Source organism: Vipera berus, assembly GCF_964194415.1.
Source record: "Vipera berus genome assembly, chromosome: 2".
In the NCBI taxonomy this organism is placed as follows: Eukaryota; Metazoa; Chordata; class Lepidosauria; order Squamata; family Viperidae; genus Vipera; species Vipera berus.
In genome coordinates this window covers 201,438,972-201,454,156 of record NC_138203.1, presented here as the reverse complement: position 1 = coordinate 201,454,156, position 15,185 = coordinate 201,438,972, and the positions used below count along the sequence as shown (strand labels likewise).

General features: G+C 35.2%; 1 protein-coding gene across 1 annotated transcript in view; it reads left to right on the top strand.

Moving 5' to 3' along the window:
- CDKL3 (cyclin dependent kinase like 3) overlaps positions 1 to 14,865 on the top strand; it is a 39,008-nt gene extending 24,143 nt beyond the window's left edge. Inside the window, exons 7-13 of the mRNA XM_081321254.1 lie at positions 2,095 to 2,248; positions 4,619 to 4,947; positions 5,709 to 5,802; positions 8,385 to 8,553; positions 11,092 to 11,189; positions 11,983 to 12,077; positions 14,744 to 14,865. Of these exons, the coding sequence (XP_081177380.1) occupies positions 2,095 to 2,248; positions 4,619 to 4,947; positions 5,709 to 5,802; positions 8,385 to 8,553; positions 11,092 to 11,189; positions 11,983 to 12,018 (880 nt within the window). The 3' untranslated portion in view covers positions 12,019 to 12,077; positions 14,744 to 14,865. The remainder of the gene's footprint in view (positions 1 to 2,094; positions 2,249 to 4,618; positions 4,948 to 5,708; positions 5,803 to 8,384; positions 8,554 to 11,091; positions 11,190 to 11,982; positions 12,078 to 14,743) is intronic.
- The last annotated feature ends 320 nt before the right edge of the window (positions 14,866 to 15,185 follow it).

The following is a 15,185-nucleotide window of genomic DNA, read 5'->3' as shown; positions in this document are numbered from 1 at the left end:
TTCTTTATGCATAATATCTGATTTCTTAAAAACCTTATTTTCTTGAAATGTTCTAGATATAAAACAGAGCAATTTGAAATGCAATTACTGTGTGATTGTTGCTATTCAATGTCCCAGTACCTATAGATCAGAACATCCCACCCTAATACCTTCCAGATTTCTAGGTGCTTACTACTTTTAAAATTTCTATTCAGTGTGGCTTTGCCTGGGAATTCTGGCTTTTTCAGTCGAAACAAATCTGGGGGGCAAAAGAGTATGTGAAAGGTGAGCCAGAGACAGTAATGCGAATGATGGTAACTGAAGAATTCTCCTTATCATAGCCAGAACAACGTGAACTTGAGGGTATTACTTTATGAAATTTAATAGTTTCTTCTGAAACTATTGGTGTTGACTAGCCAAGTCTCTAGGAAGTAGCCTGGGAGAAAGAAAAAGAGGTGGTGAAGTTATCTTATTGTTCTTGTTTTATCTAACTCATGTTCTTGCTTCCAGGATGTACTTAAGTGATGGGGTTCACAGCTCAAATTTGAAAATTATACCCTTTGACAGGGAAACCTTTTCTACAGACAGTTGTTTGCATTTAGAATCTAAAAAATATATAAGGAAAGGGAAAAGATTAATTCCCATTGGAGGAATTAGTCCTGTGGAAAAGGAAGAAAAACCTCACTTTTTGAACCCAGATCTCAGGACCCAGGTTACTGGTTTTTGCATATCTGATATTGAACTAATTGGGCTCAAGTATATAAAAAAAAGTGAACACACGTGTTAAAAAAACCCTCTGAGTCTTACAGATATCTTGGAATGGTGAAAAACGTAATCCAGTGTTTTTCAACCTTTTTGGGGCAAAGGCACACTTGTTTCATGAAAAAAATCACGAGGCACTCCACCATTAGAAAATGTTAAAAAATTTAACTCTGTGCCTATATTGACTATATATAAAGTAATTCTCTTGAATAGGAATCAAATAAACACAAAGAAAGTATTTTATAATTACTTTTCAATTTTTCCCACGGCACACCAGGCAACATCTCGCGGCACACTAGTGTGCCGCGGAACAGTGGTTGAAAAACACTGACGTAATCTATACAAGAGAATGTCCCATCACCAGACAGGTGGTTTTTTATTATAAGAATGTATATTGTTAGAAACTTGATTCATCTTCTGAGAAGGAAAAGGGATCAATGAATGGGATAGTCTCAGTCTCAACAAATGGCTCACAATATAAGCAAACTAGGGATGAGAGAAAGGCAGTATCTTTTCAATACAAAGGCTGAGAACAACGGAACTGGGTTTTATTGCCTTTGTGCAGAAGATGGATTATATAACTATATTAGAAAGTTTACCAGCCTTGTCTATCTTGTCACCCATTCTTGCTTATCAGCACATATATGTTATAGTTTTAGATACAATTTTAGTAACTAGCTTGAATGGATAGAATGCGTAAAGGGAAAGTTTAAAGCACAAGCAAGTGCAAAATTCTTTTTTTGCAGACCCTTATAGTATGGAGCGTATTCATGGATGATATAATAATCTTAAGCATTAGATGAAAAGACTGAATGAATAGTGAATTTGTTGCAAATCTGTCTAGGAATTTGTTCTGTTTTTCAAATTTCAAAATAGTTTTGCTAAAGGGACAAGAAAGAATCCTGATTTTTAAACACAACACATAGAACAGTGCATAATTTGTCAAGACTGAAAGAGAATTGGAAAGTTAGTATATATTTTGTACTGAAAGTAAATATTTAATGTGGAACACAGCAAATTCTTTTTAAAGTCTTTTCCAAGGAGGTCAAATCTATGATATACAGAACATGTGTTGTCATTTGTGTGCTTTGTACAGTATAGTTGCTTAATATAGAGAATAGATATATGGCAGTAACTGAAGCTGAATACTGAAGAGTTACGTGAACTGTCTGTTGCATTAATTTTTCTATGAATTATGCTTAGTTTAATGCATATACAATAGTTTGGTTTCTAGAAAGAAGTAGGTGGTTGGGAAAGCAGGGAGAGCAAAACAGTTGTAGGGAATCAAGCAATTGGACAAGATTATATTTGAAATTGTCACTGTGATGTAAATAATGTTCTTTTTCATATCAGATTCTTACCAGAATTGAAAAGCAAATTACTACAAGAAGCAAAGCTGAATTATCTTTCAAAATTCAGAGACAATAGCAGAGAGATTGAACAAATCAAAGATGAAAAGAGAATAGTTCATATTAACATGTCTCAGAATGGTCCCATTCTTGTAAAGGTAAGAATGATTTATGATTATTCTTTTAAAATGTTTGATCTATGACATAGCATATAACATATACAAATTATTTGTTAAATATCTACAGTTATACCATAATATTGCTTTATGTATGGTTTAATCATATTTTATAGCTATATTAAATTAATTTCCATAGAAAATTTATTCTTCTCTTAACACAGTGATTTATTCTTCTCTCAACAAATCTATTACAGCTCCCAGACTTGTGGTAATTTTTGCTCAAAAAAACTCATGAACTTCAAGTTAGACAAGGCTTAATTAAGAATTTTGATTAAATGAATTTTGATTAAATGATTGTGAATTTAAGATTTATGCTTAACAGTTAAATAGCACAATTCTGTCAGGTTTATTTGTCCATCTCATTGCATTCAGAAAGTCTTATTCTGTGGTAAGAAGGATTTACCATGGGATTGTTCAACTCAGGTGCTGAGAGAGCAACACCTTAAATATCCTTGGTTGATTAATAAAAAAACAACTAAGCAAAGTCATACCTAGCTAGAATTTGGATGGGAGGAATGTAGGAAATCTCTGCTGCAAGCTAGTCAAGAAAGAAACAAAATATCTAGAAAGGCCACAGTGCCAAACCATTTCCATGCTGCTGCTAAGAAAACTACATGGATGGTTATGTGTTTTTCCATTTTGCTTGTTCTCTTAAATAGAGTAAAAGGTCTCAATAGATCTGCCATTGATTTCAAATGCATCTTTGCTTTGAAATTGCTGCTATAAGCTTGATTTTTTTCAGGGGTATTATTCCCAACAGGTGCAGCTCTAATATAATTACATTAATGTCTTATTTGAGATCTCTAGCGTCCATATTCACTTCCAGGGCATGTTTTGTTTTTACTTTTGATTTTATATCTATTGCTGCTGCTTTGATAATCCCGGGGAAAAATAGTTTCTCAATCTAGAGGAAAGCTTCAGAAAGTGCATCACTGCCAGAAATTAAATTGAACAAAATGGGGCTCATGGAACCAATATTTACAATTTTGAATGAAACCCTTAGAGACTATGGGTGAGAGTGTTCTGAGGTTCTGTTATTATGCCATATAAGCATGGACTATTGTGGTATATAAAGCTGAATATCCTAATCTCATCAGACAATTTGGAGAGACAAATCCAAATTTGGTGATATATTTTGTTGTAGAAGTAGATTTAATTTAATATGTAACTTTACTCTTGAGATTATATATGTATGTATTTTAGAAACCACCCAACTCCCATGCAGAGGGACTCGGAGTGATGTACAAATAAAATATCAACATCATTTGTTAAAACTGCTAAAGCATTTATTAAAATTGATAATAAACATTTGGTGTAGTGGCAAAGGCATCAGGCTAGAAATTGAGAGACTGTGAGTCATAATTCCACCTTAGGGACAAAGCCAGCCAGGTGACCTTAGGCCAGACAGTTTTTCTCAGCCCTATGAAAGAGGCAAGGGCATACCCCTTTTGAAAAACTTTGCCAAGGAAACTTGTCCAGGTAGTATGTGAGAATCAGGTACTGTTGAGCAGAAGAAAATGGTGATACTAAGATATCCTAAAAATTCAATTTGATAGAATGTGATATCAAATTATTGACATTGGTTTCATTCTAGCTGATTGGTTTGTACTAGAATTGGCATTACAATAGGCTGTTTTAATTAGGCTGTAAGGCTAGCAGAGGAAAACAATTTAATGTTAATAAAAAACCTCAGGACTTGTGTTTTGTCTAATATTGTTAAGCTGAGAGTCTAAACAGCTTTTTTTTTTTGCAATTACATCAATTGTAAATGCCTTTAGAAATGAAGAAATATTAGCATTCGTTTAATATAAATATTGTGTTTAGGTGTAGCAAGCTGCAGAGGAATACTGGCATTCCTTTTTCAGCAAAAGCAACGAAGAGTTTTGCCACACCTAAAAAACCAACAAATTTATTACAATCCCGATGAGATGGATTTTGTGCAACAATATTTTGATGTAACAAATGTAATAGCTTTAAATTGTTAAAAGACTTTGTTTAATGTAGTATCCCTGTAAAGATTATTTTAGTAAGACAATTCCACAATTAAAAATCCCAGCATATTATCCAGAGAATAAAAGTTCAGGCACTCTATTGGCAAGGTGATATTTTATCTACTGTATCAAAGTTCGTGTTCCATAATTGTTGAGTTAGTATTCCGGATCAGAAAATTACAAAGCTGGGCCTTCCTTATGTTGTTATCTACCAAAATAACTATTTTTAAATTGTGAATTCATATTCTGAAATGCCTTGGGACAGTTTCATTTCTCAATGAATTTCATAAACACGTTTCACATTTTATAGTGTGAGTAGATGTAATGGTGCAGAGTTTGAATGTATTACTTGTTCTAGGAAATGGAAAAAGACAAAAAGTCAAAGGAGATGAAGATCAGAGGTATTAAAGTGAAAGGGGGGAAATCTGAAATTTCGGAGCTTAAAAGAAATGAACAAGATGATGCTGTTTCACAGTGGATGACTTTGTCTCAGAATGCTCTCAACTTACCGCATGAGAGCAAACCCCCAATTGGTGATGGTACCAGCTTGATAACAGTTGGCATTGATGCTGGTGGGATAAGGGATGAAGCTCCACAGACACCCTGTACAACAATGCCACGGATACATCCAAACTGTGGAAATCTTACTGCGAATTTCAGTTCACATTTCCTGTGTCCTAATTCAAGGTATGTATTGGAAAACTGAATGCTGGCCATGTGTAGTGGAGAGTTGGATGGAGGATAGGAAGGGGTATTAATTTTTATTCATTTATTTTTTATTTATGTTATTTTATTTTATTTCCATTTATATCCCGCCCTTCTCCGAAGACTCAGGGCAGCTTACAAGCTTAGCAGTAGCCTTCATTCTATGTATATGCCTGCTTATTAGGGCTTTCATACACCCCCCAAGCGGCATTATTACAAAGTCAGCTTAATTGCCCCCAACAATCTGGGTCCTCATGTGTCCCATGGGCCGGACACATCACCAGGAAACAGCGCCCACCCCATTGCCGGCAATGGGGAAAAAGCTCTGATACGTTGTGCGACGTCACGTGATGACAGGAGTTTGACATGTCTGGTCTAATAGGCTCCTCCAATCGCAATCAACCTGAAGCATTTTTTTATTTCCTCTCCATAACTTGAATTAATACTATACAAAATATAATATCACAAACATAAACTTCACAAAATGAGATCCTGGGAATAACTTCCAAACATCTAGTTCAACCCTCAGGGCTTGTTCAAAGCTTTAAAGAGTAGAGGTTTTTTAATTCATAGATTTAAATGTAATGTGTTTGACTCCTTATTTAAAAATGATCTCTCCAGGATAAATTTTTTAAACTGATATAATATATGAAACATGTTTTTTAGTTTCATTTTGGAGGAAAATGTTACACTCTCAACTGCTCAATCATTGTTCAAGAATAAATGTATTCTTTCTTTATCAGACTTCCAGAAAAAGCAAAGAAACGGCGAAGTCCTTGGCCATCAGTAGGACACATAGGTTCAAACAGTCGTCAGGAAGAGGGGATTATGACTCAAGTAATTATAAAAAAAAATATGTAGTAAACTAATGCTGTTCATGTACTACTGATGCAGTTGTAAATCAAATTATTTTTCAATTAATTTTAAGCTATACACTAGATGTGACAGAAATAAAACTTTTGTTTAAACATGGTTTATAGCCCAGCTATAGGTCAAGTAGGAAGGAGGTTCCATCAACCTTAGGTTTGAAAAACTGGCTGGGTGACTTTAGGCCACTCACTACCTTGAGTTATTTATAAGGTAAAGAAGGCGGGATAAAAAAACCAAACAAATCAGGATATCTCCTCTTTGGAGCTTACCTTCTTTGCAGGCTGTGTATCTTAAAATAAACATTCCTGTTTGATGGTCTCAAATTTAGGTACATTAAAAAACAACCTCTTATGCCCTTTTAAATCAATGAGGAAATAATATCACTGCTGATTTCAGCTGAACTTAAGCAAATCTGTCAATATCACGCGGCTGACTTTTGTAGAGTTTTGATTTCCTGTACAGGTAGTCCTTGTTTAGCGATTGCCTCAGACTATGACCATTTGCAGTTACAACAGCAAGAGAAAAGTAACTATGTAGCCAGTGCCTGCATATATAGGACCTTTGCGTTGTTTCTCAGTCACATTGGCCATTACAGTCAAATAGTACAATATCACATCGTCCTACACCTGATTTTTTTTTTTTGCCCCCTGGATTATTTAAGCAAGCTATCTCTTCCCTGAGAAGCTTTTCTCCACAATGCAGTGCTAACCTCAAGTTAACCAGCTCAGCTCTGTGACTTTAATTAGTTGATTGGAACTCCTCCAGTAGGCTTGTACTGCTGCCTGACACTGACCCTAATTTCACACTGAAGATTTTTTTTTTGCCTCTAAGCCATGAGTTGGATAGAAAAAGTGCCAGCACATTCCTTTAGATGTGTATTCCCCATTGTATGGCAAGTTCCTCTCTTGTAATCCCTTCCTATCGAATTAATGCAAATACAAACATTAATTCTTTTCTTGCTAATTATCCCAGTACGAGGAGGGAAGAGTAGGGGGGAAAAGGGCCATAAGATTTTTGTTTTTGTTTTACCCAGCTCCTTTGTAAGTTGAATTCTGGAAACTTTCCTTAATGTTTGTATTCACTAAGCTTTTGGAGTCATATCTTTCTGGCAGCAATGTAAAAAAAAGCTGAAATCAAATGATGAGCACTGTTGTGGTCATATGGTTTTTCACTTAGGGACTGCTTTGCTTAACATCTGAGTTACTGGTTTCAACTGAGGTTGCTAAACGAAGTCTAGTTGTCTTTATCCCTAGTATTAAAGCATTTAGAAAGTTCTGTTATTTTTCTAGTCTAGCCTGGAGTTAATTATTCCAATTCAGTTATATTCCTTTGCAAAATATTTGCACTTTTTCAGGCTTCTAAAAATGAGTAAACAACTCAGTACTAAATGGACAGGTTTTTTTATTTTTTATTTTAATTCCATTTATATCCCGCCCTTCTCCGAAGACTCAGGGCGGCTTACAAGCTTAGCAGTAGCCTTCATTCTATGTATATGCCTGCTTATTAGGGCTTTCACACACACCCCCAAGCGGCATTATTACAAAGTCAGCTTAATTGCCCCCAACAATCTGGGTCCTCATTTTACCTACCTCGGAAGGATGGAAGGCTGAGTCAACCTTGAGCCTGGTGGGATGCGAACCTGCACTAATTGCAGGCAGCTGGTGTTACTTAAGGAGGCATTAGCCCACTGCTCCACCAAGGTTGATGTTTACACATTTCTGGCCTCTGGACTATAGCTTGTTCCTATGAAAATAAACAACTGTCACTGAGCTATGCATCTCTTTGGCTTTTTTTGGTGGTTTTGGTTACAGTGAAGGCCTATTTGAATGTGGTACCCGGAAAGCAGCAAATTTTTATGGGAAGATTGGCTATCGAATTCTGACCCAGAATGGAGTTTTCGTAGCCTTTGGTGTGCCAGTTAAAATAATTATTTTAAAGAAATATGCTCGGAAACATATTTCAAACATTACCTTGGCTTCCCCATTTTTTTCAGAGGAAGTTACTGCTTCTTATTCTTTAGCAGATGAAATAAACAAATCTTAGTAAACAATGTAGTAAACCAAGAACTGTAGATGGATTTTTCAGAGACATAATGCTGAATGCTGTCAGTTACTAAAGCACAAAAATATATTAATTTAGTTTTCCCAGTAATTTTTTTTAAAAACTTCTACTTCCTGTTGCAACGGTATAAATTTATTTGGTGATAAAAAAATAAAGGAAAGGTTTTTAGCATGTTACACGAAAGGCAGAAATGCGTAAAAACAATTTTAAAAATTAAATGAAGTTCAAATCTAAAGAATTCTTATAGATGTCTCCCAAGACTAGTTTATTTTGCATGATTAGAACCAAGTTCTTATATTTATGGTTGATTAATTTTTAAATTTTTAAAAATTCTTTTTGATTTTTTTAAAAAATATGGTTTTGGGGCAGCATCTGGTACTGTTCTATGTACAATTGTCCACTAAAGTGTTGAGTTGCTGATTTGATATAAGTGATACTATAATCATGGTATAGATGTTTCCTTGGATGCATAATTATTCCATGTTTAGAATCAAATGGAGAAGGTTTCCCTGTATGAAAGAGCTGCTCAAATTGACCACATGGTGAACATATCGGTAAACAGGAAGAAACGCAACATTTCAAGATGCGAGAAGAGAGAAATTCACTTGCCAGAATTAACTACAACAGGGCAACAGAAAGAACTGAAAGCAATGGAAAGTATGTTTGTTATCTTCTACAGATCTTTGTGAATATGTTTTGTGTTTGTCTATATAATTACGGGCTTCACATCTGAAATGTGTATATATATAATTATGGACTTTACATACGAAGTAGCAGTACATAAGATTTGAAGAAATAGTTCCCCAAACGTTTATTGACAGCAAACAATTTTTTTTCTTTTAGTACACAACTGGAGCAGCATCTTTCCTTTGTAAATGGATGACTGCATGCAAACCAAATCTAGAAATTACTGGAAACTGGAAGAAATCCAGCTATTATTGGAGTACAGTTGTGGCTGGCTTTAAGTGGCAGCCAGCAAGCATATTTGCCCCCCCCCCCAATTCAAATGGGGCCTTTAGCCTTGATATTTTTCCATTAGGAGCATTAGTTGCGGTCCTTGACGTAAAACCATTTCTTTAGGGACTGTTTGAAGTTACAATACTGAAAAAAAGCAACTTATGATCATTTTTCACACTTTTGTAACAACCACTGCAACATCCTCATGGACACATGATCAAAAGTTGGACGTTGGGCACCTGCTTCATATTTATGATGGTTGCAGGTGTCCCAGTGTCACATGATCATCTTTTGCAACCTTCTGACAAGCCCGGTCAATGGGGAAGACAGATTCACTTAACAACCATGTTACTAACTTAACAAATGTGGCAAAAAAGGACATAAAATGGGGCAAAACTCACTTAACTGTCTTGCTTAGCAATAGAAATTTTGGGCTTGATAATTTGAGGACTACCTGTATTGTGCAAATGTCACTGGTTGCACTGGTTTTTGTTTGATTTTTTTTAAAAAAGATCAGATTAAACAAGCCCCTCTATCTAGTGCTGCTTTCTCCAGTAAAAAAATTAGTTCCATTAGAATATTTTAAGCATAAATAAAATTTGTTGTTGTTAGCTGCAAAGTCGTGTCCGACCCATCGCGACCCTATGGACAATGTTCCTCCAGGCCTTCCTGTCCTCTACCATCTTCTGGAGTCCATTTAAGCTCACACCTACTGCTTCATTGACTCCATCCAGCCACCTCATTCTCTGTCGTCCCCTTCTTCTACTGCCCTCAATCTTTCCCAGCATTAGGCTCTTCTCCAGTGAGTCCTTCCTTCTCATTAGGTGGCCAAAGTATTTGAGTTTTAGCTTCAGGATAAATAAAATACTAAAAGATAAAGTCCTGAATAGTTTGGCCTCAAGATGGTGAGGAACATGTATTGCTTTATTTTCTTTGAACTGGAGAAATTCCATAACCAACTGAGAAACTACTTTGCAACCCCATCATTTTCTTAAACGGCTTGCAATAGGTAGGGGAGTAGAAGGAATAGGGGAATAGAAGAATGACTTTTTTTATCGGTGAAATATCTTTTGGATAATGCAGTGTGAGATAGCAAATATATTCTGATATTTTGCTAGCCATGCCATTTCCCTATCAGAGCAAATTTGAAACTCAACCTGGCAATAGAAGTCACAACATACTTCTGTGTTCATTGAGGCAGTACATGGCTATAAGCAGTAGATAACCAAACCATCATCCAAATACTGCTTATAGCCATGTACTGCCTCAATGAACACAGAAGTATGTTGTGACTTCTATTGCCAGGTTGAGTTTCAAATTTGCTCTGATAGGGAAATGGCATGGCTAGCAAAATATCAGAATACAATATGTATGTTTGTGTGTGTGTGTGTGTAAGTACAGTATGCAATGTCACACATGTTCATTACATAAGGATGTGATATCTGTTGCTGCATTCAACTTCAGACCTGTTCTGAAGAGACTCGCGGCATGACTAGCAAAAGTATGTATTCATAGTATTCATGGTCTCAACTGATATTACCCAGAATTCATTTCACTAATAAATAGTGGCCATGAAAACTGCAATGATTTCTGTTTTCAGTTCCTTTTTAAAAAACTGATCTTGGGCTATTTTTTTTAACGCTAAGCAGTCTGAGGAGTTTCAAATTTGAACCAGAGGCAGTGATTAATGTTGCTTTTCTGACAGGTATTATGCTCCTGAAAATGGCCATTTTAACCATACAGGCTGACGTACATATACATGTACTGAAACTGAATTAAAACGTGTAAGCTTTGATAAACAGATCCCTTTTCCTTTTGCAATGGTTTCTTTTTTGCAGTCTTCAAGGATTTTGTTAGCTATTGGGTTGTAGATTTTGGAATACTGGAATATCAGAACAGAAAATGTGCAATTCTATATTAATAATATTATTAAGCTTATGAAGATTTAAATACAAAAGAAGGTGAAATATTGGAAAAATGGGGAAGGAAACGGGGAAGAGGAAGAAGTGTAGGGGAAAGGGGAAAAAAGAAAAGAAAATCCATTTTCTAATTCTTTTTAGCACAGCAAAATAAGATAGTGTCATTACAGCCTCAACTTATTTTTATATGCTTAATATATACCAGCCATTTCTAACACAACAAACTAATCTAAACAGCAAAACCCACAGTTTATTTTTTAAAAAAAAAAGGAAAGAAAAAATGTGCAATTCTAGAAATAGTTATTTTTTCTTGTAAAAGTTAAACAGGTTAGAGTGCTGAAAAGGGAGTCAAAGAAACCTGAAATATCCAAAATACCATCTTTACTAAATATGGATCAGAATCGTGAAAAACAAGAAGTAAGTTAAATTTCTCTGCTGTGAACTTATAGCCATGTAACAATGTGCTTAGTCTATTAAAATTGACTGAAACCTCCTTGGCTCTGTATATACAGTAATGACAACAACTCAGCCAAAAATTAAAAGTCCAGGATAACCACAATCCCTTTGGATAGTTTATCCATGGAAGGATAGAATAGAATGGGAAGGTGTGTGATATCCATTTCAAATGACCAAGATATGGTTGATGAAAATGTTGTGACATCAATTTCCTGCTGGGGATATTCACACTGGTGGTGGGCTGTTAGGTCAGAATGCTATATAGATCCTATGGGCATGAAAGCCCTTCATTCCATTTGGGACTTTGCATTGGCTTCCTTGGTTGCATACTGACCAAGAAAGTTCTCCTGATTCCTTTCTGGGACTTGATGCCCATATTACTTTTGAGGTAGCAGAATCTTGGAAATACCAGAAAATCTTGCTCTTCCACTTCCATGTTCCCAGACCTTCTTTGAATTCTTTTGGTCAGTTATTGTTTGAATGGGGTCCTGAGTAACATTTGCATTCTTTGGTCTGTCGTTTATAAGTACATAAAAAGCATGATTTCATGCCGCATAAGGAATGGTAAAAACTGCTGCTAAAACCGTTTGGAAATTTTATTGCAATGTAAAACACTGGGGTTTTGGGGAAGATTGGTGTGCACCGCCCAGAATTGCTTTTATACAATTTGATTAATAAAGAAATAAGATAATTTTAGTGAGCTTTTAATAAAAGTCTTCTGTCAACTAATTGTATTTTTTAATGTAATATTTAGAGCACAGGAAATTCGGGAAATATGCAAAATGAATGAAAAAAGCCAAGTTTTTCCATGTAACAGCATGCATCTTGGGAAGATATAAAATGTCTGGCGTAAGACATTTGCTTTTCAATTAAATTTTCATTTAAAAAGTGCCATGGATAACTCTGCAGAACATGTGTAGATCATCTAATAAAGTATTTTGAAATGCAGTAGTCACCAAACTATTCATTTTGTATGAAATTATATAGTATATTTAAAGGTACAGGCAAAGGAGACCTATAATCAGTTTGTTAAATTAAATGTTTGGGGAGTGCATATGTTGTTGTTATTTTAGTATTAGTTGTAACTGGGGAGAAAACCCTTGCCACCCAGATGTTGTTGATCTACACTTTTTAATAACTACTGCCTGTATGTTCATGGACAGGGATGCTGGGAACTGTAGTTTTCCAGATCTTGAGGAACCACTTCTTTCCATACTGCCTCATGTATTGAGCCTGGGAAATTATCAAATTGTTTTGTTTTCACTTTGTGGTGAAAAAAATAAATAAAAAAGAGAAGACATACCACAGTTTTCACAGAAATTTCAGCACTGTTGATTGATTAGGGATTATGCTGGGGTATGTACTCAATGCTCACTCTAAGACACTAGGGCAGGGGTAGGCAACCCTATGCTGGCTCAGGAATTCTGGGAGTTGAAGTCCACGAGTCATAAAAGAGCCAAGGTTGCCTACCCCTGCACTAGGGGAACACCTTAGCATTCAGCTTCACATAAGCACACATAGAATAATCAAAATTATACCAAAGTGCCTTTAGTCCACTATCCATCACTCGCATTGCTAGCAATGTACAGTTCTATGAAAAAGTATCCATCCATTTTTAGTTTTTTATGAATTTTGCATATCTTTGCCGCTGAATGTTATCCGCTACAAATGTTTTTAATTTTGGTATTATTTTTCTCTCTCAGACATAATTATTTGGTAGCAATTAATAGCAAACATATGCAAAAAGTTCAACAATCCAACAGGGGATGAATACTTTCAGCTCCATGCAAAAAAAGATATTGCTAAATGTGGCTACTACTAATAAAGCATATCAGAACATTGTATAAGATAATATGCAAGGATTCTAGCTTGTGGAATAATTGTAGCTGGTCTCAACTACAAAAGTATTTGTGAGAGTGAACCTAAGATATTGTAAAATGATTTGGCCAATGATAATAAGAGATATCACTGCTGAAATACAGTCATGTAACTTACATTTTATATATAGTACTGTGCAAAAGTCTTAGGCTACCACCTGCTTTGTTGTTTTAGCAATGTTTTAATGACCATAATTATTTTTTTGGTCTTGAATACCACATCTTGAATATCCAGTTTGTTGATTTTCCTTTGAGAATAGTCTTGCTGATGCAAAAGTATGATTTTATGACTGTCAAATTCTGTGTTCCTTGGCATTTTGACTGGAATGTTATGATAGAAATTGGGCCTTATTAGCAAGCTTCCAATGAATTACACTCATACAACATGTGTCTGTACTGTACTGTACTGTATGTAATCCTGAAGCATATGATGTAATACACTTTTTTGCACAGCAGTCATTTTGGCATGACATAATAGGACACATACAGATGTTAGCAATGGCAGTACCTAGGGTTCCATTCCATTTAGGTTTATGGGGGCCAGGTGTCTGCTGTTGCTCAGGTACAAGGGGAGGTGACACTACATACTTGTCACTTTGGCCTGCGGAAGCTGTTTTTTCTGCTTTTTCCTGTTTTGGATTCTGCATACGAATTTCCTATATTTTCTGACTATACTTTAATAATGAGACTGAGACATAATTATATATGGTCATTGTACAATTGCTAAAACAACAAATCCAAAGATGGCCTAAGACCTTTGCACAGTACTGTACATAATCAGGTTTTTCTGATAATGTCTGAATCTAGGTAAGCAAGCACCTAATATCTTGGAGAATTAAAAAAACAACTTCTCATCCTGGTTCTTATTTTGAGAGTAAGACAGTTTATCAATTATATCACTGGTGATGTTAATTAAGGGTACCCTGTAGCTCTGGTGTGCAGTATTTGAATGCATTGCATAGGCAATAGAATATGAGCACTGAAAGTATAATCTTAATATTTAGCACAATCAAAATATGGAGAATCAGAATAATATATACATGTGTGGGGCAAAATATTCAGAAATGGCTTTTGAAAATGGCATTATGGACTACTGCATGGTTTATCAAGATATCTATAGATGCTGAAAGGTGTGAAATTGCAGAGTTAGGATTCTTCAGACAGTGATAGAAAGTAAATAATAAATATCTGTTATGCATGTGGAAGAAAGTAAGAACAGAGAAGATGAGTAGGAGAAGGATAACTGCCATATCCACACTGTGTCCAGTATTTTTATTTATTTATTAGCTTTAGAGGCTGCTGAACTCCAGATTTGGGGAGCTCATAATTAAAAATGGAAAAACAATAAAAAATATGCCTGTTTTGTTTACATCAATTTGACATAATCAGGATTGTGCAATGCAGTGTTATTAATAATATGTCTATTGCTCTAATGACTATTATTTGGAGGAGGCCATTGTCTCAAAGTATGTGGGAAAAACAGCAAGGGCTGTAGTACCCTTTGATTAAAAACAGCCAATACGTTAGGAATTACAAACCACATTCTACTTCAAACTGATAGAAGTATTTTTTATTATTCATATTGGCTGGTATGTTTTAAATGCTCTGCTAAACTGTTTATTTTATTTTATTTTTCAGGAGGTCAGAGAAACTTACTATTAATGCAACGCAAAGTGAATGCAGCTTTTTTCTTTATGATTTTCCATTGATTATGCTTTTCACCATTCAGCTTCAAGCACTTGATAAAGGAAATAAACAGGAAATAGCTTTTTCTCATGCAATGAATGTGTAGCAGGATTTTTTCTTAAATAAATATATACAGTAATTCTCATTTAGCTAATTAAAAATATTTTGATGTGTCTTGCACATGTCATGGACAATAAGCTGAATTTCTGTGATTCTTTATTTGCAGAGGTTTTATTTGCAACCTGAATCAAGGATCATTTTTATCGAATTGGAAAGGAAACAAACACACTATCACTTGTAAAAATAAAATATAACAAAAGGAAAACCTGTAAGTTTATCTGCTGCTAAAGACTTCTTTCCCTTCCTCCACAAAGGCAATGAAGTTAGACACATT